Source organism: Mastacembelus armatus, chromosome 12 (assembly GCF_900324485.2).
Source record: "Mastacembelus armatus chromosome 12, fMasArm1.2, whole genome shotgun sequence".
Lineage (NCBI taxonomy): Eukaryota > Metazoa > Chordata > Actinopteri > Synbranchiformes > Mastacembelidae > Mastacembelus > Mastacembelus armatus.
The window spans coordinates 5,934,477-5,956,733 of NC_046644.1; the positions used below are offsets into that span (position 1 = coordinate 5,934,477).

Genomic DNA, 22,257 nt, shown 5'->3' on the forward strand with positions numbered 1-22,257 from the left:
GAGACTTATTCTACTACAAACCTTTGTTTTGCCAAGTAGTGGCAATACAAAGTCAGTAAAACATTAACCATGAAACAATAGCAATGTTCTCAGCTGTAATGTATTAGAGCAATATTGCATGAATTACTCTACTTTCAGGGTGAGCATTAATGAGGTTGTGAAGATCTTCATCAGTGTTATTGTTCTACTTCATGCCAGGGGAATTAGATGGGTTGAGGTCATTCATTCCAGACAAAACTTTTTACACTGCTCCAGAGACCTGTCATGTTGAAACAGAAACAAAGGTTTTTTTACTGTTTTAGAATTTAAATATATTTTTCAATGCCTCAAAAAATATCCAGACCTTTAGAATGATAATCTATTTTTGTAAAATGCCGTTGTGCACTTTCTCCTTTTTAACTTTTCCACACAGGGACCAGTTGTCCTTGGATGATACAGAAACTGTGAAATAGTGTCATCTCGTGCCTGCTTCTTTGAACCGCAGTGTTGTGATTACCAGCGCAATCTAGGCTCCGCCCCCGAGCAGCCTCACAACCAATCGCCACCGTCTCTGTGTTCAAGTGCACATAGGGGGTAAACTTTGTCCTGAAATTCTCCTTGTAGGTAACAACACCTAAGACAAATCCAACAACTTGTACGGTTTTGTTAAGACTAAGGTGGTAAATGTTAACATTAGTTCAAGGATACTACCTGGAGAAAGACACGGTTTATTCCCTGTTTGTTAGCAGGTAAAAATTCCTGAAAGTCTAAACTCAGGACTGAAGATTTCCCAGAGTGTTTGCCTCGGGTAACTGCTCTGCCAGCTAAATCAGTGCCACACTCCACAACACTGGTAATTAGCTTCCTAAATATCAGAAAAGGCTGCTCTCTTGGGATAAATTCCCTCCTGTAACGCCTCCAAAATTAAGGTACCAACATGACTCAGCTGAAAGTCTTCTTGGTTTGTTATCTATTGTTGTCATGTGTAAATTAGGAATAAGTGGCGGTAACAATAACAAACTTTTTAAACTGGCACAGACTGGGGTTGCTAGCTTTCTGCTACCAGGCGTTTTCCCTAGATATCTAACATTAGCTCCTCCACGGCTAATACAGCTGCTAAATTCAGTTGTATAACTCTTATGTAGGACTTAGCGTGTTTTCGGAAACCTCATTGCCCTGTGAGGAGTCCGTGGTTTGTTGTGCTGTGTGAGTGTCATGGTGACAGGGGTGGGTCTTGTCTCTTCTAGTTTTGCGGTTTTCATGGCAACGACCCCTGTTGCTGAAAAGTCTGCCCGCTCCATCGACGAAATAATCTGTCTCCCTATGTGATATAAGGTAAGTTTGCATTGCGCTGCTCTTGCATTAAGTCATATTAAAGTAGCTTTCCCTTATCAATAGTTTTATTTGAGCATTATCACATAAAAGCAAACATTTGTTTCTCAGATCACCAGTTTGACTGGTTGGACGTGGCTAACAGTTGTAGGGTTGGGCAAAGTGTGTCTTTAGTTGACGTTAGTGGAGCTTCTTGTTGCAAGGTGGGCGTTACGTGCCTGGTTTGGAGGTGAATTGTTTCTGCAAGTGTTGTCCAGTGTAAGGGTCCTCACATGGTCCTCTGGGTAAGAGAAAATGTTTGCACATGGTCTGTGCACTGGACACAGCTGTTTAAACTTCTGTAGCTGTTTCTAATACAGGGTGATCTAGGGTTAGTTTTTTATAGCTCTTTGTTTCTGTTACAAATACAATGTTCAGTTTTGTCTTAACACAAAGCAGCTCTACAAGAACTAAAATACATAAAATATTTAAGCCTGGAAACATCTGATCAAAGAAAAAGCAAACACAATCAGACCAGTTATTCAGTCCCTACCTTTGACACTGTTTGCAAAAAAACTCTGCTAAGGGCACATTTCATTGTACCAGAAATAATAAAGTTCATTTTCAATGCCCTGCGTATTAGCCAGGTTTCCTGTTATTGCTCCAGATATAGAAGTTGATTCTCGACAACTTTGAAGGTCCATTTATTGTAATAGTGGTAAACATGGAATACATTAAATGTGCTATGCTTGTGTAATGAGTAACATTAACAGAGAACACAGTTTGAATGTTTGTCATTACCTTTTAAACCAGGGCTTTCTTCATCATCAGTTAACATGTTAATTATTGTTTTTGCACAGCTTTGTTTAATCACTCTCATCATCAGTTCCCACACACAGTGTGCCGAGTCTTGTCAGCTCTTCCTGTGCCTCCTAAAGAGATTAGCTGTCATATCTTAGTCACTAGGCCATCCTAAACAGCTCACTGTAGCTCTGCCAGCCTCCTGGGCAGCTCTTGCACTTCTGTTCTTTGTGCTCAAAATTCAGCCTGCATCACTATGTGAAAATTCATGTGGTGTCCGTGTAGGTCGGGCTGACTCGTTCTGTGACAGTTTTGGAGCGACTGGGAATGACAGTACAGCCTGTCAGAAGTTCTTCCTCTATCTTCTGGTTCTTTTTCCCTCTCTTTCTGTCACTCCTTTCTCTCCTGCTCTCTCTCTCTGTCTCTTTCTACATCTCCACCTGCCTGCCCTGAACCTGACAGTCAGGTGATGAGAGCCCTCCTATCTGTCTGTTTGTCTGTGAGAAGCTGTGCCAGACTCCTGTCGTGTACGTATAGTGATGATCATTGTCTGTTTACAATCAGTGAAGCCCCTCTAAGGGGTTTAGAGCAGCTTAATTCCCCCCATCTGGCGGCTGAGATAAATCTCTAGTTCATCCAGGAATGATTGAACCATGAAAACCAACAGGTGAGGTGTTTGTTTTAATTTTACCAAGAAGCTCAGCAGTTAAGGAAACCATGAAAGTTTTTCTTCATTTGGAAATGGCTTTAATTCCATTTTACGTTTCTGGATCTCTGCTGCTCTTCCACATTTATCCTGTATCTACTCATTGTAGGACACTCACCATGTAAACAGATTACCACCTAAAACACCCTCCTTATTAGAATTGTCTCCCTGAGTCCCAGAAAATTCTTGTGTGCTAGCAGAGTAAGAAGTAAGTGAAGACATAATGTGATTATACTGTGAGCTCAAAGTCTTTCTATTCTGAATTTACAGATTTTCCTAAAACCTCTGAAGTTATGTATCCTCTGAGCTCTGTGCTCTCATTCCTTGCAGTCTACTTTAAATGCCTGGTGAGTTTACCATGTCAGCTAGCGTGGAGAGTGACTTTGCTGCTGATTTGTGTAAAAAAGGTAGAGTGAGCACAACATGCGCCTACACTCTTTGAGTCGTGTGTTTGTTTCTAACACAATCAAAATGAGTGTCTGTGAATGAATGAATTCAAGTGTCTGGATTTCAGAGTGAAACACATGCTCTCCTGATGGGGGTGTAAGTGAGGTTTGTCTCTCAGTAAGAGACACTGCACGAAGCACCAGACTAATAATCTTCTTGAGGTAATCTGGGACACTGATGAAAGAAACAAAGACGTATGGTGAGCACTTTTCTTAATGAGAATCTGCGTGCTACAGAATACTGGGTCTTGAACTTCACTTTATGTTTTTCTTTAAATGCTAATTTCCTTGCATTAAACTGTCAGAAGATTTCTCTGATAATGATTTAGATCTAGTTTTTATTTTTTTCCTGTTTGAGTGCTGATACTGCTTCAAAAAAAAAACAAAAAAACAGTCTTTTGTGTAATGCAGAGTTTAAATACAGACCTTTTTAAATTAATTTCAACTCATGTATGCATAATCCCTACAACAGCTTGACAACCACTATCAAAGTAATGTTGAATCAGGGGAACATATTGAGATTAAAACTACAAGATCACAGTTACAAGATGACACTGGTGCTGAAGCTTGTTAAAATCCCTTAAGAGAACACGGTTGTGTGTCTGTTAGGGGGTAGCCTGTAGCCAGGTATAAATTGATTAACAGTGCTCCTCTTTGTGGTTTTGCCAGTATAACTGTGCCCATCTAATGTTAAGCCTTCAGAGCTGTTTTATAGCAGGCGTTCCAGTTCGTGTTTGGAAGTTGCCATAGTGAGCACTGCAGCATTGGCGTTCCAGGCAAATACTTGGGGGACATGTTATGACATTGTGAACTAGTATTTTAATGCTGTTACATCATGTATTATATGCTTGTCTGTAATAAAGACCAATGGTCAGTACATGTGAGTTAAAAGTATATAATGAATTTCATGATCTAAATGTTGAATGGTGCACCTTGCTAACATTGTATTTAAGAGAAGGCCAAAAAAATTAATGCATATCTGTTGCATAGAGAGACCCAGAGTTCATGTCACCTTGGAAACAAATCCCATCAGCACCACTCCCACATCCAAGTGCAGGATAAATAAAATAACCCACATAAAATTACATAGGAAACATAAAATACTAGTTCATGTTTTTAGCAGTCATAATTTAGATGGTGTGTAAACATAAACTAAAAGCTGTAAATGCATCAGTAACCCTGTGCTGTCTTTAGAACCACCTGTAACTTGGACTCATTTGTACTTTTCCAAACCCTCAAACCTTGTGTTGAGTTTATGGTACTCTATGAGGACATGACCACCCAGCCCATCTAACGCATCTCCCACCATTTCTGCACCTGCAACATTAACAGGTGAAAATCCCAAATGTTCATGAGCTTGAATAACACGTCTAATGAATGAAATGCATCGACAGTAATAGGTCAGGCTTCAATCTGTCTTGAAAAATGAAAGCACTGATGTGATTGTTTTTAACTACAGAATGACTACGGTGATATTTTATGCTCTGATTTATTTTAGCATTAATTCCTGTTTCTGAGAGAGAGCTTTGTGTGTAGAAGGACAAGGTTAAAAAGCTGATATATGGTGTGTAGATGTTGACAGAGGAGAGCAGCTGTGTGTGGGAAGAAAAAGATTGATGTCTTCCTGGGCGCTGAAGTCACTCCATTAAAGCTGTTTTTGATATGAGGGCACAGTCTGCTCAGGTGCTGTTGTTTTTGAGTAGTGTCAATGATTGCCCTTATGAGTTTAGGAATTAGGAATCAAAACCCAGTTATGCATATTCTGCAGCAAATATCTCTTTTCTGCTGTAGGCCAAGGGTTATTTTCATTATCAGTTCACCTGGTGATTGATTTCTTAATTAACTGGTAAACCTTTCAATCTGTAAAAGAAAATGTGAAAAATGCCAGTGATTTCTTCAGATTTTTCTAAAAACCAAAGACATTAATTAATTAATTGATTCATTTACTGATTTTTCTTTTTTTGCATTTCAGTTCTTACTCTTATTGAATTTAATGCTCAGTTTAACACCTTTAATGCCAGAATTCTAATAATGTTCCTTATACCAAGATAGATAATGGTTAATTTCATGATGCACTGTTTCCTTTTCATTAACTCATCCTTGTACATGTTTCTGTATACTTTTGTCTGACAGTTTATGACTTTAAATGGTTATTGGTATTAAACAGCCAGATACTGTTATGTGTTTCAGGAACTATATCCAAAGAGTTCTTCTCTGCCTTAGGCTCGAACACTGGCAGATGTCTCCTCCTTAGCTCCACCTCTGGACTGTCAGCAGCGTACTGACATGACCTGCACTCTGTAAACCTCTGCAGCCATGACTTTGAGCATACACCTCACTGCAGACACACATCAACAAGAAAAGATGCAGAAGGTTCCTGTGCCTGGCTGAGATAGTAACAGGGGTCAGGGCTGGGAGGCAACAATTTGCTTATAGGCAAATGGAGACAAGAAAAACCACCACAGCAGGGGTTCTGTTCTGGACCCCTGCCCCAGCCCGCACTTCATCCACCAGCTCTGTAATATCTGAGGAGGTGTGGGAGGATGAGGATGAAGAACAAGCAGAGAAGGACAATGATTGTGTCAGCCACAACAATGGGAATGCCATCACTGGACTATTGGAGGCACTGAAGAATATGGAATTGGGGACGTCCTGTGCTGATGCAGATGCAGCGTGTAATCCAGTCTGTTATCCTGGACCCCTCATCCTAGAGGAGGAAGAGCCTAGTGGGCATGAGCGGGATATATCACCTGAGGAGCTGAGTTACAGTCTGAGTGAGTCTGCACTTTAAGAAGTAACATACAATGTGGTTAACTTGTTTAGCCTATTCACTACAGATTATTTCTACTATAAATCTCAGCCAACTATTTTTCAAACCAGAACACTGGTTCTGAATTTGTTTTTCATAAAGATCCAGGCAGCCACCACCAGAGTTTATTTTCTCAAATAATAATATGAGTCTCACACAGAACCGCATGAATGTTTCCACACATCGGTATCAGTTTAAAAGTAGAAATGTCAAATGCACAAATGGACCTTCTTGGATACGACAGCAGTATATCAGAAAATACATGGCTTTACACTGTTTACTGAAATTATTTTCTTCCCATTTCTTCATACCTTCTTTGGCAGGTGATGATGACATGAGTAGCTCCAAAGCAGACACAGACGGGGAGGAGATGGAGAGGAAGAAAGAGCAGGGCACAGAACACCTCTCTGAGAGTGAAAGATACTTGGACATGACTGAGGAAAAAGATGTGGACAAAGACATGGAAAGGACTGACAGTAATAGGAATAAAAATCTCACTAGTGCAACAGAAGAAACTAGAAATGACTTGGCTAAGAGCTATCGTAACAGAGAGGAGAAGGAAACGATCGGCTCAACGCCATCTTGTGGTGCTTGCCTGCCAGTCATAGAACCTGCCCAAGTTTCCAATCAGCACTGCCCAGTATCCCAGTCTGCCACAGCTATTAGAGCCCCCGCTTTCCCCCACCTTCTCCACTTCACTGCAGAGGAAATGGCTGGTGCTCCGGGGATTGATGCTGAAACCTTACCTGAGATCAGCTTCATAGATGGTTTTCCAGAATCAAATAGCAGCCAGATGAGCCTCAAGTCCAGTCCGCGATCTCAAATATCTGCAAGGGAGCTGGATGAGATTCCGGCAGCAGCCATCTTTCCAGAACAAGTGATAACAAATCGTCACAGTGGAGTCACTAATGTGCCTTCAAAGCAAACTGTAAATTCAGATAAGCATTGTGAGCCGCAGCCTGACTCCTCACTGAGGAAAATGAGGCAGCCCTCTCCCAAAGCTACATATTCAAAGAGTCACTCCCTCAACACTGTCAGAGCAGATGCCTCAAAATCTAGACAAAGTGTGGCCAGAGAGCCAAGGACACCAAGAATCAGAACTAAGGCTGCTGGTGTGAATGAATCAAGGTGAGGGACATTCCCCTAGCTATTCTTATGTTGTTACTTTCTCTTCCATCTTTTTTTCAGTGTTCATACTGTAGTATTTCTGTAGTATTTTTTAAATCATGAAAACCTGTGGCTGAATTTTATTGTACATCTAGGAACGGGTGTCTCAGTTACCAAACACCAGACTTCTCCAAGGTGGAGCCCAGGGTCCGTTTTCCCAAAGGTGACTACAAGCCCCCCAAGAGCAGACACTCTCCCAACAGGCAATACCTGTCCTCTGAGCCCCCTTTAGTATTTAAATCTCCTGCTGACATTGTGAAAGAAGTCCTACTGAACACCACTGATGGATCTTCTACACCATCAGCCTGTAGCACACCACCAACCAGTGCCCCCAAATCCACTGTTCCCCAGGAGTTCAGATGCCGGCAGCAGGCTGCCACACTGCTCAACCAGTTACAGGTACTAGTGGAGGCTTTGGTTTGGATTAGATGAGAAAAACACGGTTTGTACTTTATATCTGCAGCATCATTTGAATGTTAAATATTAGAAACACATTAAATACCTTAAAAATGTACTTTCTGTAAGCTCACTTTCTGTCAGCTTAAAGTGTAGTGGCTGCCAGGGCAACACCGTATCAAATCATAGGAAGTAATTGTACTGTCTGTATCAAACAGGATCCATCAGAATCTCAAAGGAAAATGTCCTGATGTCCATTTGGAAGTTTTGTATTTAGTGAAGTGACTATTTCACTGCCATCCTTGGTCATTCCTAGAGTCAGTGTTACACCAGCTGGCCCACTTTATATCCTTCATGATTCTGTAGCAACACTGGAATCAAACTGGATATCACAGAGGTCCACACTGGTTGCTTTGGTGTGCCTAACTTTTTGATTTAGGTGCAGCAGCACAAAATTTAGGTGTACCTACATTGTTTCGCTGTACCTTTAGTGTTACAATTTATTTCTATATATATATATATATATATATATATATATATATATATATTTATCTTAATTAATATGTATATTTAATGGGTTACATATTGATAGTTCAAATCAGTGTAAACAGAAATAAGAGTGAAGATAAATACTTGTGTTTATTTGAACAGCATAAACATGAAATTGAAAAAAAAAAAAACATAAATTATTTTAAGACTAAACTGACCAAATGAAATGATCACACACTCTTTTGTGGAACCGTGTGTCCCCATGCACAAGTTATTGGCGATTATAACGGATGTCTTTTTATATTATTTATTTATTTTTTTAATGTCGGCAGGTCTTTTGAAATTAAAAATTTTGTTATTTGAATTAGGCTTATCTTACACAGACCGAGGGCTGTGAAGATCTAGTTTGAATCATCTGGGGTCGGAGATATCTCTATTGGTGTTAGCACAACATTGTTCTTTATAAAAAGAAATCTATATATAGGTTTACTTCACTTCATCCTGAAGGTAATACGTAATGCTGCAGTCATACTCACAGGCCTATGAAATGTTGGGCGTACCAAACAGATTTTTGGTCACATTAGCCACCCCATTAGTCTCACTCTGGAGCCCTGCATCATGCATTGAGCAGAAAATCTAAATGAAATGTCAGTGTGTTACTGAGTATGTGTTGTAACAAAAATAACAATGAAGATGAGACCTTTTTGATTCTGGTGTGAAGCAGAAACATAACAGCAACTACAGTAACTAGATTCCAGTGAATTTTGTTTGGTGCGGAGATTTTTTGGTAGTGTTATCTATACAACTCTGCCCTTGTGTATTTTGGCCCATACTCCAGTATTGCATCCTTATGTTTTACTGTTAGTTTGTCTGCTGCAAGAAGGCAATTATAAAATTCAGATGTTAGACTGTTTGTACTACAGAGATTCTGATTGAAAATGGGAACTAGTGGGAAGCACTGACCTTCAGACCTTTTTCAGTCAGTACTGTAGTATAACAATAACCTATGAATTACTCTTCCAGGGTGGACAAACCTTACTTTTCAGGGTGACTTTTTAGTACAGGTAGTCGACATTGCAGATCAGTGTTATATTATTTTATTACTATTACTTTATGCTGTAAAAGCATTTCGATTTCCTCTCACCATGATTCATTTTCTCTACTCATTCTTTTCTTCTTTTTCCTGTGTGGTACTATGTCTTCCCTTTCTTTTTAAACTCTCTTTTCTTCCTTATGCTCCTTTTGTGTTCTCTTTTTCCTTCTCTTTCCTCTCTCTTCTTGCTGCAGGAGGACTACAACAGACTGCTGACTAAGTATGCCGAGGCGGAGAACACCATTGATCGTCTACGTCTGGAAGCCAAGGTAGTTAATCTAGAGATCAGGCTGTAATTTATCACTACTTAATGGTATACAATAGTGCAGGTTTTTTAACAGTACATGTCATTATTTTTATTTATTTGGTCTCAATTTTAAGTCACTGTATTACCTCTAAACTATGAGAAAGCCTTAAAATGATGGGTGGTTTATTTTTTTCAAATATGCACATGTAAGCAATACTGAATTAAACTTATTTAGGAAACAGAGATGGCATGTATAAATACAGCAGTGAAAGCCTTATTATTTATGAAACAAAAGGGGTGACAGTAGCCTCCTTTGTGTTTTTAGTTTTAGATTCAACTATTAACATTGCAGGGATTCTAGGTAAAAGATACAGACTTAGCTATGCTTTTTAAAAAAAAACAATGATGATTTATAGTTGTACAGCATTATTTTTAAAGCAGAGTTCCATAAAATAGTAGTAGCTGTTTAAATGGTTAAAAATAAATGAACAAAGAATCAAATGAAAGCATGTTCTTAAGAATATGTAAAATATAGCCACAGATTTTATTTACATTATTTCATATTTGTATATGAATGTATGCTTTTGCTTTTCTTCCTAAACTGTGTTTGCACAGGACAGAGCTATAGAGAACCAACAGTGCAGGCCCAGACAGCTTCAGCACATCACAGACAGAGCAGTATGTCAGAAGAATGATTAGAAGTCTCAGAAAAGTGAGATGAGAGATAAAAGAGGGAGGAGAAGATACTGCAGGAGTGTTGTTGTGAAGTAGCTCCTTTAAAGAATTATTGGCCAATGTGTGTTAGAGCTGCAGGGCTCCACGGTCAGCACCAATTAAAACCAGCTTACCGAGCTCCCCGCCTCTCGTCCACTACAACACTGAAACACCATCTGTCTCCCCCTTCCTCCGCACACTGAGCTGGGGGAGAGTGGCTCTATACTCAGATTTCCTGCCAGATTATTTTTTAAAAAGAAGATATTTGCCAGTTTTTATGTAGTGTGAGCTCTGAATAATCTGTTCTAACGTCATGTAAGTCAGTAACATTATGTACATGCGTTGGCATAGATTCACTGCATGAACTTTTTAATGTAAATAACGGTATGTCTTTATCTTCACATTACAAGATCAAGTAATTGACAAACTGGTTCTTAACGTTCTTAACATCAATTTTAAAACCTTATCAAATAATATTTTTTGTTCTTTCTAATTGGCAATAAATTGTGGAAGATTCTGTCAGCATGTAATGTATCAGAAGTAATGGGTTCTAATCTAATTCATGATGTTAATTTAGCTCAGTCCAAGAGAGAGAGAAAAAAAAACATGGACCTGTGTGTGCGTGTGTGTGCGCGCGTGTGTGTGTGTGCGCGCGTGTGTGTGTGTGCGTGTGTGTGTGTTGAGGTCAGTTTAAGGTTATTATAATTTAGTGCTTTCTGCTCAGGGAGAGGAGGCCATTCATTCTCTTTTTGCTTTTTCATTTATTGTGTGTGTATTAATAGGGAGGGGAGGGGTGGCCACCCCTTTGTCACACAGTCCAGTTTAATTTCACTTAGTCTATCCTGCTGAAATGACCCCAGTGTCTTCCTGCTACATTGAACAGTTACATGGTGCTGTGCTTTACAACTTGCTGCTTCATTAAACATTCAAGAGCAGGAACGATGGAAAGTGAATACAACTTTAGGACACTAGATGGGGGTGTTATCCTTCTGTACTGAAGATGTACACTGCAGTCCAGTCTGGCCATTTTTATTATGTTGCAGAATTTTCTACAAAACATTCTAACATGTTTAAAAATATGCCAGTCATTAGTACTAAATGTGCTGTTGCTTAGGCTGAACTTTCAGTCTCATCCAATGATTACAGATGACCTTGATCACAGTATGTTCTTATTTTTCACATTTCCACCAGGTGAACATGTACTCTGACCCCCCAAAGCCCAGCCACTCTGTGCAGTCAGGGCTGAGCTACGACACTTCAAAGTTCATGACTCTGGACTTCTCTCAGGCTCAGAGAGCAGAGATCAGCTCAGCTTCTCCTCGTCCAAACGGACACAGCGTTCCTCAGAGTATATTCATCATGTTCTCTGTCTTTGCTAATTCATCCATCATATATACTAAATTATATACATCAATGGAAAAAATGTATCCTTAAATATCACTTGGTCATCAACATGTAAACAGATCACTCAGCGCTCATCTGTCATTCAGCTGCTCTAATGCTTATCTTTTTTTTTCTCTGCTCCTGTCTGTGAAATGAACAGGCCCTCGGGTAGGACAGCAGCTGGACAAGATTCTCTGCGATCAAGCTGACAAGTTTGTCCAGCAGGTAAATGAGGTTTTGAAACTATCGTCAGAAATGAAAATTCTTCCAATTTTGCTGAATGATGTGATTAAGGAATATAATCAAATATAAAGGTTTTGGAGGGGTTTTTTTTTTTTTTTCTATTCAGCTGCACATTTTCGAAGAGCTCTTAAAGAGAGAAAAACTAACTCCTTTCGAACAGATGAAGGTAAAAGCAACAACCTACTTGCCTAAATTATTTCTAAGGCCAACTCATATCTAGACTAATAAAGTAATGCTTTCTTCAGTGTCTGTCACAACTTGCTGAGGGGCTGGACTCTTTAGAAAGGGGCTACCTGTTAGCAAGGGACAAGCACAAACACCTGAAACAGCAGCAGAAGACAGAAATCAGCCACTTTGACCATGAACGGTAAGTGATACTCAACATAAATATTGCATATATTTATAGTTTGTGCAGAAATGAAGTCAGTTGGTTTTGTTATTTTTGTTTTTCCTACATGTTTGTAAATGCATGTGTATGTATATAGGGAGCTAGAGGGGTTAATCTACCAGTGTGGACTGCAAATGTATGAGCTGAGGGAGCAGGTGGAAAAGAAGCAACAGCAGCAGTCCATCTGTGAGACTCCTCCCTCTCCACGCCCTCGGCCCACCCCTTCATCTGTGCCCTCTGAAGTGGGAGAAACTCTGATTCACCCTCAGGTACCACTACTGCTGCTCTCATTTATCTACCAGGATGTTGAGCTGGAGAACTGCTTCAGAAAAAAAGAGTGGAAGCTGACCCATGTTTATATCCATATAGTGTCTGGCAATGGTACAGTCTACCTTTCTATTTCTAAAAGCTCCTTTATGCTCAGTTATTCTCAGTATAAGGTGGCATAAGGTTTGGCATTCATATGTAAGGAACAATGTGTGCAATTACCACATTTATGTTTGCCGGTTTTTTTTTGTTTTTTTTTTTTACAGACTGAATCAACAAATCAGTAACATTTTCTCAGTTTTATAGCAGAGCAAGGCTAGGTGCCTGGGTTACAACTCTATAAACGTTTTAAATCATGTTTTTAATCTGTCCGGAGATCTTATTCTGATATAGAAGGGTGTAGTATCTTCTCTCTTTTATCTTTTCAGCTTTATTCAGTGTTTTGACTTTCACCCACTCATGGAGAATATTATCCAGCTACACTTACACTCACTTCCTGTAACTCCTTGCAGAGCCCACCTGTGCCCTTAGTGGTTGATCCTGGGGGTGGAGCAGAGGTGGAGGTGAGCTCAGCTAGTGAAGAGAGTGAAAAAGAGGAGGCTGAGCATGAAGAAACTCTAAAGTCTCTCTACCTCAGACACTCTGAATCAGATTTTGGCACGCTAGAAGATCAGTGAGTGATGTTTGTTTTCAAATGTTAATTTAAAAAAAAAACAGCACTTAATGGACTGTTATGATTTCACCCTGAAAGTATTTCTCTTTTCTGTTTAGCTACCAAAGTTTTAAGGAGCTTCCCAAAACATTAGACCATAGCCTGAGGGAAGGAGCTCTCCTTTCTGCAGCTCTAGGAAGAAGAGATGAGGAACAGGGTCAAGGAAGTGGAAGCATCTATGTTCAGAAAGGTTTTCCAGAGAGGTTAGTCTACAGACCAGATAGGATGTAGTTTCCTCAGATGTGCATCATGTCTTTGTACTGGGCAGCTTTAAGGTGTCTCTGTATCTAAGAATGTGTGTTTTCTATAAACAGTGACTACACCTCCAAATGTAAATTTGAAGCTGATTTCATTCGCTCTACTATATTACACATAGTAATTGTCCACAATAATTCTCTCTACTTCTCTTTTGACAGCAAAGTCAGGTCAGATGCACAAGACTCCCCACCTGTTTGCAGCAGCAAACCAGAGACCAGCAGGTTCAATGCTGCTTCACACAAGACCACCAGCCAGTCCACCACAGTCTCTTTTCATCCTCCCACTAGCTGTAGGGGTTTAGAGGTGGGGAAGTCCCAGAGTAGCAGTCTGAGCAGTCTAGGAGAGATCAGTGCATCAGAGAGGAAGAACTCCAAACCACTAACTGGAAGCAAGAGAGGGCTTTCTCAGGTGTGTTTTCATTGTAAACTGCCTGGGTGAAATAACAGTCTGCTGCTGAATCCATTCACAAATGTGGCATGGTTAGGCCAGGCAGTGCCTAAGGTTTGCATGTGTGACAAATGTAGGCCTCATAATGTTTTACTTCAGGTGTTTGTAAGGTGAAAATATAGAGCTCCACAATTTATTATACTTTTTTTAAAGCTTTTTCTGCTGTAATTCATCAAATTATTCTAAGCAGTTTATTATTTTATTATACAAACAGCTACCAAAGAGTCAGTGTAGATTTCCATAACTTTATGATTAAATTGGCTATAAATCACTGATGTCCTTCAGTTTTCATCAGCCACATTTTCTGTTGCTTTTATACAACAGCGACAATGCACCAGTGAATTATAAAAAAAGATCACTGGTAATGAATTAAAAAAAACGTATTCTTGATTAAAAACACAACTGTGTGGTACTGATTCCACTAAGAAAGCTGTGTAGCATAGATATATACTCTATACATAGCTTGTGTATAGATAAAAGGGTTTTCTTTGCTGTTATGAGCAGGATGGGCTCATCTCGCCAGTGACGGATAGTGGGTTTGTTGGCTCAGAGAGCAGCCGTTTGACACCTGCTGCAGCTCCCAGTCCTCTCCACCAGAGGGCCCCAGAGAGGTGAGGAAGTCCAACATTGGTTCTCCTCATCCAGACATTCGTTCATCAGACATTTTACCACAAGTGCCATCCACCCAGCCCTGTAGCACATACATACAATACACTGACATTTGCTCCTATAACACAAGATTCCTTGACCCTCTAATTATGGCATCAAAGTAGACACTGTCTTTCAGTCCATTTCTGATCACATGTTTTGTGTTTTCTGTCTTTGTATGTTTGAATGTTCTCCCATGGTGCAACAGAGTTTCTGTCTGTCAGGAGGGGAATGTAGAAAAAACTCAGACAGGCCCAGTTTCAGCACCGTCGTCTGCTTCCTCACCATCATACAGCCACACAGCTATGGAGCCTGAAGAGGCCACGCAGCTCAGTTCTGACCAGCCAAAGAGAACCAGGCTGAGGCAGAGGAGGAGCACATTCTCTTGCTCTCCACAGCGCTGGGCCAGTCATCAACATGAAAGCAGTGAGTTTGGGCTGGAGAGTGACAATAGTGAGTCAGTTTTTTTCCATCAATTTTGATTTCTGTTTTTTACAAATATTCTCTCTGCATTTGAATTTTAAAAAATAAAGAACATATTTTGAATCAGTGACATCAATATTCAGTTCCTTTATTCATTTACTATTACTTTTCTGTATTTAACTGGCTGTTCTCCACTTGTTTCTGCAGGTCATGCCACGTCTGAAGACAGACAGAGTGACCAGTATGCTGACTCTATAAATTCCCTCCATAGCTCCTACTCAAGCTCCTCCCCAACTCTCAGAGCAGTGGGCTTCAGTCAGGTAGCAAATCACAAGTGAGTATGTGTTGCAGCAGCAGCAGCCATGGTCAAGTTAATATCCCCCCTGCAAAAACTCAGAACAAGCCTCATCGGTGCAAACATTTTGGGCAGAATGTTCCTTAAAAACTATAGACCTACAGTAACCTCCTGCACCTGCTCCCTGATAAATCTAGCAATGAAACCAGTATTAATTTAAAGAAGTCATAACATTATTTCAGGAGGTGGAAAAATATCAAATTTACTTGGTAACCCATGTAATATTTATCTTCATAACCCATGAAATGCTCAACCATCCTTATGTGATATTCTTTTATGTTTATTACAGAACTGGCTGCTAATGAATATGGTTGCTTATTAGGAGGTACTCTGTTATTGCCTGCATGGTGTGGTGTTGCATGACTTTTCAAGGAGTGTGTACATGAGCATTTGGACTGACACTTCAATTCACATGGAAATGTGTTCACCTGAAACATTTTCCCACTGCAGCACTTCAGTGGACTTTACTAGTGTTTGTGCTTGAATATGTGTGGTGGTGAAAAACCGCATCTGTAATAAATGTAAAACTGAAACCCAACTAGATTGTTTTGTGTAATTTTAATATTTGGCCTTTTGTTTTGTTTTGTTTGTTTTAGTGGTGCAGTCCAGACACTGCAGGCTGAGGTGGCCAGACTGAAGGGGAGACTAGAAAGTTGTCTCAGAATTAAGAAGCCTCTCAGCTCTGTGAGAGCAGCTCCTTTAGCTCAGGAGAATCACACTCCCCACTATACCTCTGCACCTTTCATCAGGTATAACAACAAAATAGGCTACATTTGTCCTTGTACTGGGACACAAGCTGTATCCAGTAAGTGCACAGTAACATTATTCAGCAACAACATTATTCATTATTCAGAAATGAAGCTACAGGAAAGAGTTTATAGTGTTAATAAAAGTAAAAAATGCAGCTTCTCCTTTGGTTACGCTTATATATGCAACCTAAACACAACCCTTTACTGTTAAATACATATATATATTACTGATCTGCCCATTCACGTGGGTTTGTACTTGTTTTTCTCAAATTGCTCAGGCCTGGGGATCGACATCACGGTGACGTCAGCAGGGGAAGAAGAGAAAGACGAACGGTTGATGAGGTTGACGAGTCTGCAATGAGACGAACAACCAGGATGAGATTGGCTTCTGCACAGACACAGAAAGCACAGCCTGACATTTGTAAATTCATCTCTGTTTACCCCTAACTCAGAACTTTGTCTTATTCCAAACTTTTCTACTTGCAAACGTAAATAACTATGCTCTTCAATAAAGAACAAGGTGAATAAAAATCAGTTTATTATAGTATATGAATCCTAAATGGTAATACTAAGGGACTAAGGGGATAACACACAGATATAAATGTGTGTACAAGATGCATAGAAAACATGGATCCGCTGTGATTCACACATAGACCATATACAGACACATTTGCACATTCATCCTAAGAAAGAATGTGATGCATGTAATGTTTTTGTTTTCAGTGACTAGTTCCAAGCTGGATCCGTCTACACCCCAGGTTCGGCCTCAGATGTCTAGATGTACTCAAACATCTGCTGCAGCACCAGACAGCCACCGTTCACACACAAACACAGTCCAGAGCAGGAGAACACACCCCAGTAAGAACATCTATTCCTTCACTTTCTCCCATCAAACAGAAATCCAGTTGATTAATGCAACTTCAAACAGTCCAGACTGAAGTCTAGTGTCTTATTCATAATGTACCTTCAGATAAGAATTTTACAGAATAGTCTGCTCTACTAGATAATTTATTTTTTCTTTTTTGAACTTTTAAACCTCATCTGTACATGTATCTGTGTTGCAGGGCAACATCCCTCCACATCTTTCCAGGTGTCTGAAACAGCAGATGAACCTGGCAGCAGATGTCAGGATCCTCTTTGTCCTCAGTGTTTGTTACATTATCGCAGACGATCTGAACGTGAGTGCTCATTTCATCCTTCCCCTTAATCATAACTAACTTTAAGCTGTTGTCAATGTCATTTTAAGGGTGTCAATTAATTTGTTTTTTGAGGGGAAAAAAAGAGATTCAGTGTACCTTAAATTAATCTTGGTCACTGAGTATCAAGAGCACAGAATTCTGTAGTCACTGAGCGCAGGACATACATTATTTCAGTGTGCAGTAAATGACGAGTGTTAATGGAGCTCCTGACCTCCTCTGTGATTCATAGACCGTCATAGAGACTCAGAGCCCTCCCCTAACACAAGCTGCCAACCAGCTGAGTCCCCTGACAGAGCTGCTAGGAGCAGATATGTTGCAGCTTCTCCTGCGCTGATGCACTACATGCCAGTGTGCCCACCACCACTCCTGTAAGTAACCTGCCCTTTCAGCACACTTTCTCTGTGGATGTTTGTACTGTGGTAATATTACAGGGGCACTGTCAGCCGCTTTAAGTTTGACGGTCACTTTTCAGTTTAAGGCATTAGCTTAAGTATCTGTTCTTTAGTTTTACATACTTGATGATCACAGATAAATTAAAAACTCAGTTTGTCTGATGTCTGTCACATTTTCTGTACAAAAGAAGTATATTGATTTTTATACTATGTCAAGGACACTATACTGTGACAATTTGTGTGTAGGACAGAATACATAAATGTATGTCTTGTACTAGTGACAAAGCTTTCTGGAGCACCAAATATGAAGCAATTGTGCTAAATGGTTTCAAAGCAGTTAAAATGGCGATATCTGCTGGCCAAATGTGTAAAGTAACTCCAAGAGCTGATGAAATCAGTTGAGGTGGTGCGACGTTGCCTGTTTATAGTGAACTAAAATAAGAAGCCGACATAATGATTGCTTTCAAACCGTGGCAGAGAAACAGCAGAGTGGCAGTTTGCTTGTTCTATTCCTGCACACTAAATGACATAACAAATTTTAATTGTTGTTCATATTATACAACATGTTAATGATTTTATAACATTCAAACATAGAAACAAATTACAACAGTGAAAGGCCTTGATATGATTCATCTGTCAATATACATATTTTTTTTCATTTTCCTAATAGTACAAAAGAAATGAACTTATGTCTTTCTGGCATACACTTTGCAAAACTATTATAAAAATCATATAATTCATTGTCCTTCTAACTGAGTTTCACCTGAACTGTCATACTAAAGTGTTTTATGAACCTTGCCCTCTCTTTAGGTTGTACCCCTCTCCCTTCTACTTGTCTCCTAGCAACAATGTTGCGACCTCCTCAGTGGTCAGACGTCACAGGGATTTGAAGGAGAGGACAATGTTCCCCCCGTCTACGGACATGCAGCGGTCCTTGGATAACTCTCTGGACAAAGCCATCAGAGCAGCTCGGCACATGAAACACACCTCTAGACACATGGCTCAATCCCTATCTACTGGACTGCAGTGCCAAGAGCTGCTGATGCAGTCCTGCAGCTACTGAGCAACTTTAACATCCCAGCCTCAGGTCAACATCACCAGCAGCTGTAAGTACTGCATGCAGGACCAAAGGGAATAAAAAAAATGTAAAAGTACTTTTCTTCACAACTTCTCTTTGGTTTCTGCCTTTGAGAATAACTGTTCCTGAAGCTTCTTATGCTGAATTTTTAAATAGAAATTTTACTAAACACTAATTTAAGTCTCAGGGGCCAGACAAAGAACTATGTTTCTTTAGCAGGCATAATATTTATTTCAAAAGGTGTGCTGGCATACATTGAAATGACTAACTTTATATGTAGCAGCATTTATGAGTTAGACTAGAAATGTTGATCATGTTGATTTTTGAAGAGACGTGTTTCTGTGACTGGCATGAAAAGTTATAGCTGTCTTGATATGCAGGTCTGTGTACATTTTAACAGAACCACTAGAACAATATCAGGATTGAATAATTGGGTCTCTTTTTGTTCATTTTAGCAGCAAAACAAAGCTGGCCCCTAACACGGATTTTCTCACTGTGACAAACTAAAACGAACACCATTCCAAAGTATTCCCTAAGTTGGTGTTGGGTACTTGGGTAAACTTTTGAGATGCTTGCACTTGAGTTCACTTTTCTTACATCTACATCAACATTTCAGAGGGAAATATTTATGTGACACATACACTCAGTTGTCAGTTTAGGTACACCTAGCCACATGTGATGTTTATTAGTTAGCCTACCCTCATTGCTACTGCCCATTCTGCATCCTCCATAATGAATCAGCACTTTGTTGAAACAGTTTAAACATATTACAGGACTGTTGGATTAGAGTGTTTTAGTGTGGTGTGTCTAATAAACTGATGACATGATATACATCGATCAGTCATAACATTATGACAGTATTAGTGCAGTTAGTTGGCACTCGTGTCGCTTTGCAGCTTACTGTGTATCTTCTGTGAATCTGTTGCTTCCATAGTTGTACTGTCAGGAATAGCAACACACATTTGTCTGCCATTCAATGAAAAACATAAAGAAAAAAAAAAGGACCATTAGGACAAGTTAGACATCATTTTTCAGACAAATTCAACGGCCTCCTCACTCTAGTTGTGATATCACCACTATATCTGCTGAATGTTTCTCTTCATAGAGACTGATGCACAGTATTTCTTATTTTCAAGCATTTTAACAAAGATCGAAACTGAAATCTTTTAACAGATTAATGAAATTTAAACGTTCAATCACAGCAGATCAACCTCGTCATCAGTGAGTCTTAGGCATCTATGACTCTGTCGCTGGTTCACTGTTTGTCCTTCCTTTGACAACTTTTGGTCCTCACATAACCACTGCAGACCAGGAACACCCAACAAGACCTGCAGTCTGGGAGATGATCTGACCAGTCATCACTGTTTGGTCTTTGTCAGTCACTGAGATTCTTACACTTGCCCATTCTCCCTGCTTTTAACACTTCAGCCTCAAGGTCTGAGTGTTCACCTGCTGCCTGATTAAACCCCCCACACTGACAGGTGCCACTATAACAAGATAATCAGTGTTATTCACTTTATCTGTCAGTGGTCCTAATGTTATGGCTGATCAGTGTATTTACTAACTGTTTAATGATGCTTGACATCGAAAAAAAAAAAAAACCCAGCCACATGAGAATACAATAGACTGTATTCTTCTGTGACAGTAATCACAGCTGCATTCATCTTTAACAGTCTATTGTATTCTCATGTGGCTGGGGGTTTTTTTTTTACATGCTACTGGTATATATACATATAGTATAAGTTATAACATACTATATTAATGCTTCATGCATAACATCCTACACTTGAGCATATATTTACTGAAAAGCTACCATAAGTCACATTTTCATGGCGTACAACAGTGATCAGCCATGACAGGTAAATAAGTAACATTATGTCATTACTTTGGCACCTGTCGGTGGGTTGGGTTTAGTAGACAGCAGATAAACATTCAGTCTTTGGAGCTGATGTGTTGGAAGCAAGAAAATGTTAGGATCTGAATGACTCTGATAAGGGCCAAATTGTGATGCCTAGGATAACTGTTAGAGCATCTCCCAAACTACATGCCCGGTCTGCACTGATGACAAGCTTGACCCACTGCATTTTAAACTTTTAAAGTTGATTCATCATTTTCAAAAGATTCCATTTTGTTGGAATATTTGTTAAACTGGCTGAAAATGAGAAACACTGTATATTGGTCTCTATGAAGAGATACATAGGTAGTGGTGATATTACAGCTGGAGTGGGAAGGCTGTTGGATTTGCCTAATAGGAAAATAATTTCTAACTTGTCTGCGACTCCAGTTTTCATTCCTTTTACATCTGTTTTCACTAAAATACCTGGATCCCAAAATCAACTGCTTGTGTGTGTGTTGTGTCCTTCTTGGCACTGCCACATGTCAACAAAGGTTAAGAAATCTTATACTAGCTTCACTCTGGGCAGGGGGCTGTTATAGAATTTCAATAAAACTAAAAATCATAAAATATATATATTCCTTTTAAAAACTGCAAGATAAAGTCAAACAGCATTTTTATCAGATATTAAGTTTCATATTATTCAGGTTTGTCTGCAGGCCAGGAAATAATCTCCTTCTTTGTTTTCTCTATGTGGGTCCTGTAGCTGCCACAGTCACTTGGCAAATACACATAAGAAAACTGGAAACATCAAAACTCATAAGTGCTTGTCCTGTGATTTATACATCAAACAAAGCATTTAATATTATTCATGAATTTATTTAGATTTAATTTGGTTTGGTTTTTAATGTCCAAATGAAATTGATGTTTTAATTGGGATCCAGATCAGCAATAGGTACCCAGTCCAAGCTCTCTAAGAAGATAAGAAAAAACTCTCAATGAACCTCAGAACCAACTGAAGGGACAGAGGAAGAAACCTCAGGAAAGGTAATTCAGAGAGAGATCCCCTCACCACAGTTGGCTGGGTCTGTGCACTTGTATATTTGTAAGGAGCAGTTTCAGCTAACCTAAGCTGCATGTCTTTGGTGTGTGGGAGGAAGCTGGAGCACCCAGAGAGAACCCACTCAGGCACAGGGAGAACATGCAAACTCCACACAGAAAGGCCCCAGGTCGAACAACCTGGAACCTTGTTGCTGCGAGGCAACACTCCTAACCACTGCTCCACTGTGCTGCCCTTGACATAATTTTTCTGGGGAATAATGCTCACAAATATACAAATACAGATGTATTTGGGTTTTCATTTTATATTGCTGATCATTGAATCCTGGCGCTGGGCATGAATCCTCGGTTCCATTTCTTTTTCTTGGTGCATCCAGTTGGGCTCTCAAAGACTGCTCTGTTGTGTTCCACTGTTGTTCCTTTTCCTGCAGAGTTTTGTTGAACTTCTCTGATTTCTCCAGCTCCTCTAGCAGAGGTTTTCTCCAGCTGATCATTGGCTGTTTTTAGAGCAGCCTTAAGCTTGGTGTTTTCTCTTCCAACCACCTTTTACCACCACGTTTTAGGGTGTTTCCAGCCCCGCCTGGAGGTAAAGCTTGTCTTGCTGCCACTGGAGCTGTCTGGACTTTAACTGTTGCTGTGCCTCCTCCAGAGCAGTCATCAGCTG

The 22,257-nt window shown here is 39.8% G+C and overlaps 2 protein-coding genes across 8 annotated transcripts in view; one reads left to right on the forward strand and one right to left on the reverse strand.

Annotated features, from left to right (window-relative positions):
- The first annotated feature begins 785 nt into the window (after positions 1 to 785).
- Positions 786 to 21,402, forward strand: akna (AT-hook transcription factor). 7 transcript variants are annotated; one of them, XM_026297024.1, is made up of 25 exons: positions 787 to 908; positions 1,227 to 1,314; positions 3,068 to 3,144; positions 5,434 to 6,017; positions 6,376 to 7,180; positions 7,315 to 7,382; positions 7,524 to 7,618; positions 9,392 to 9,466; positions 11,350 to 11,506; positions 11,702 to 11,766; positions 11,891 to 11,950; positions 12,030 to 12,151; positions 12,270 to 12,441; positions 12,952 to 13,112; positions 13,211 to 13,354; positions 13,568 to 13,817; positions 14,361 to 14,467; positions 14,713 to 14,957; positions 15,135 to 15,261; positions 15,879 to 16,031; positions 16,310 to 16,452; positions 16,755 to 16,889; positions 17,096 to 17,209; positions 17,460 to 17,598; positions 18,433 to 21,402. In XM_026297024.1, exons 4-25 carry the CDS (start codon positions 5,684 to 5,686, stop codon positions 18,683 to 18,685), a joined length of 3,924 nt encoding a protein of 1,307 aa, XP_026152809.1. In that variant the 5' UTR covers positions 787 to 908; positions 1,227 to 1,314; positions 3,068 to 3,144; positions 5,434 to 5,683; the 3' UTR covers positions 18,686 to 21,402. The 7 variants fall into 7 exon arrangements, 6 of the variants coding, with proteins under 6 accessions (XP_026152808.1, XP_026152809.1, XP_026152803.1 ...); XM_026297023.1 differs by having other exon boundaries at positions 786 to 832; positions 7,315 to 7,618; XM_026297018.1 differs by having other exon boundaries at positions 7,315 to 7,618.
- Positions 16,252 to 22,257, reverse strand: part of stxbp1a (syntaxin binding protein 1a) — a 40,479-nt gene continuing 34,473 nt past the window's right edge. Inside the window, exons 21-22 of the transcript XR_003295029.2 lie at positions 19,602 to 19,666; positions 16,252 to 16,383 (exon numbers count right to left, since the gene is read on the reverse strand). The gene's annotated coding sequence lies outside the window, so the exon portion shown is untranslated. The remainder of the gene's footprint in view (positions 16,384 to 19,601; positions 19,667 to 22,257) is intronic.

What these genes read in the sequence shown, in the direction of transcription:
- akna (XM_026297023.1), top strand. Translation starts at nt 5,684, where the DNA reads ATGGAGACAAGAAAAACCACCACAGCAGGGGTTCTGTTCTGGACCCCT. An exon ending in AAACTCTGATTCACCCTCAG is followed by an intron (nt 12,442 to 12,951) that starts GTACCACTACTG and finishes AACTCCTTGCAG; the next exon opens with AGCCCACCTGTGCCCTTAGT. An exon ending in TGGGCTGGAGAGTGACAATA is followed by an intron (nt 14,958 to 15,134) that starts GTGAGTCAGTTT and finishes TTGTTTCTGCAG; the next exon opens with GTCATGCCACGTCTGAAGAC.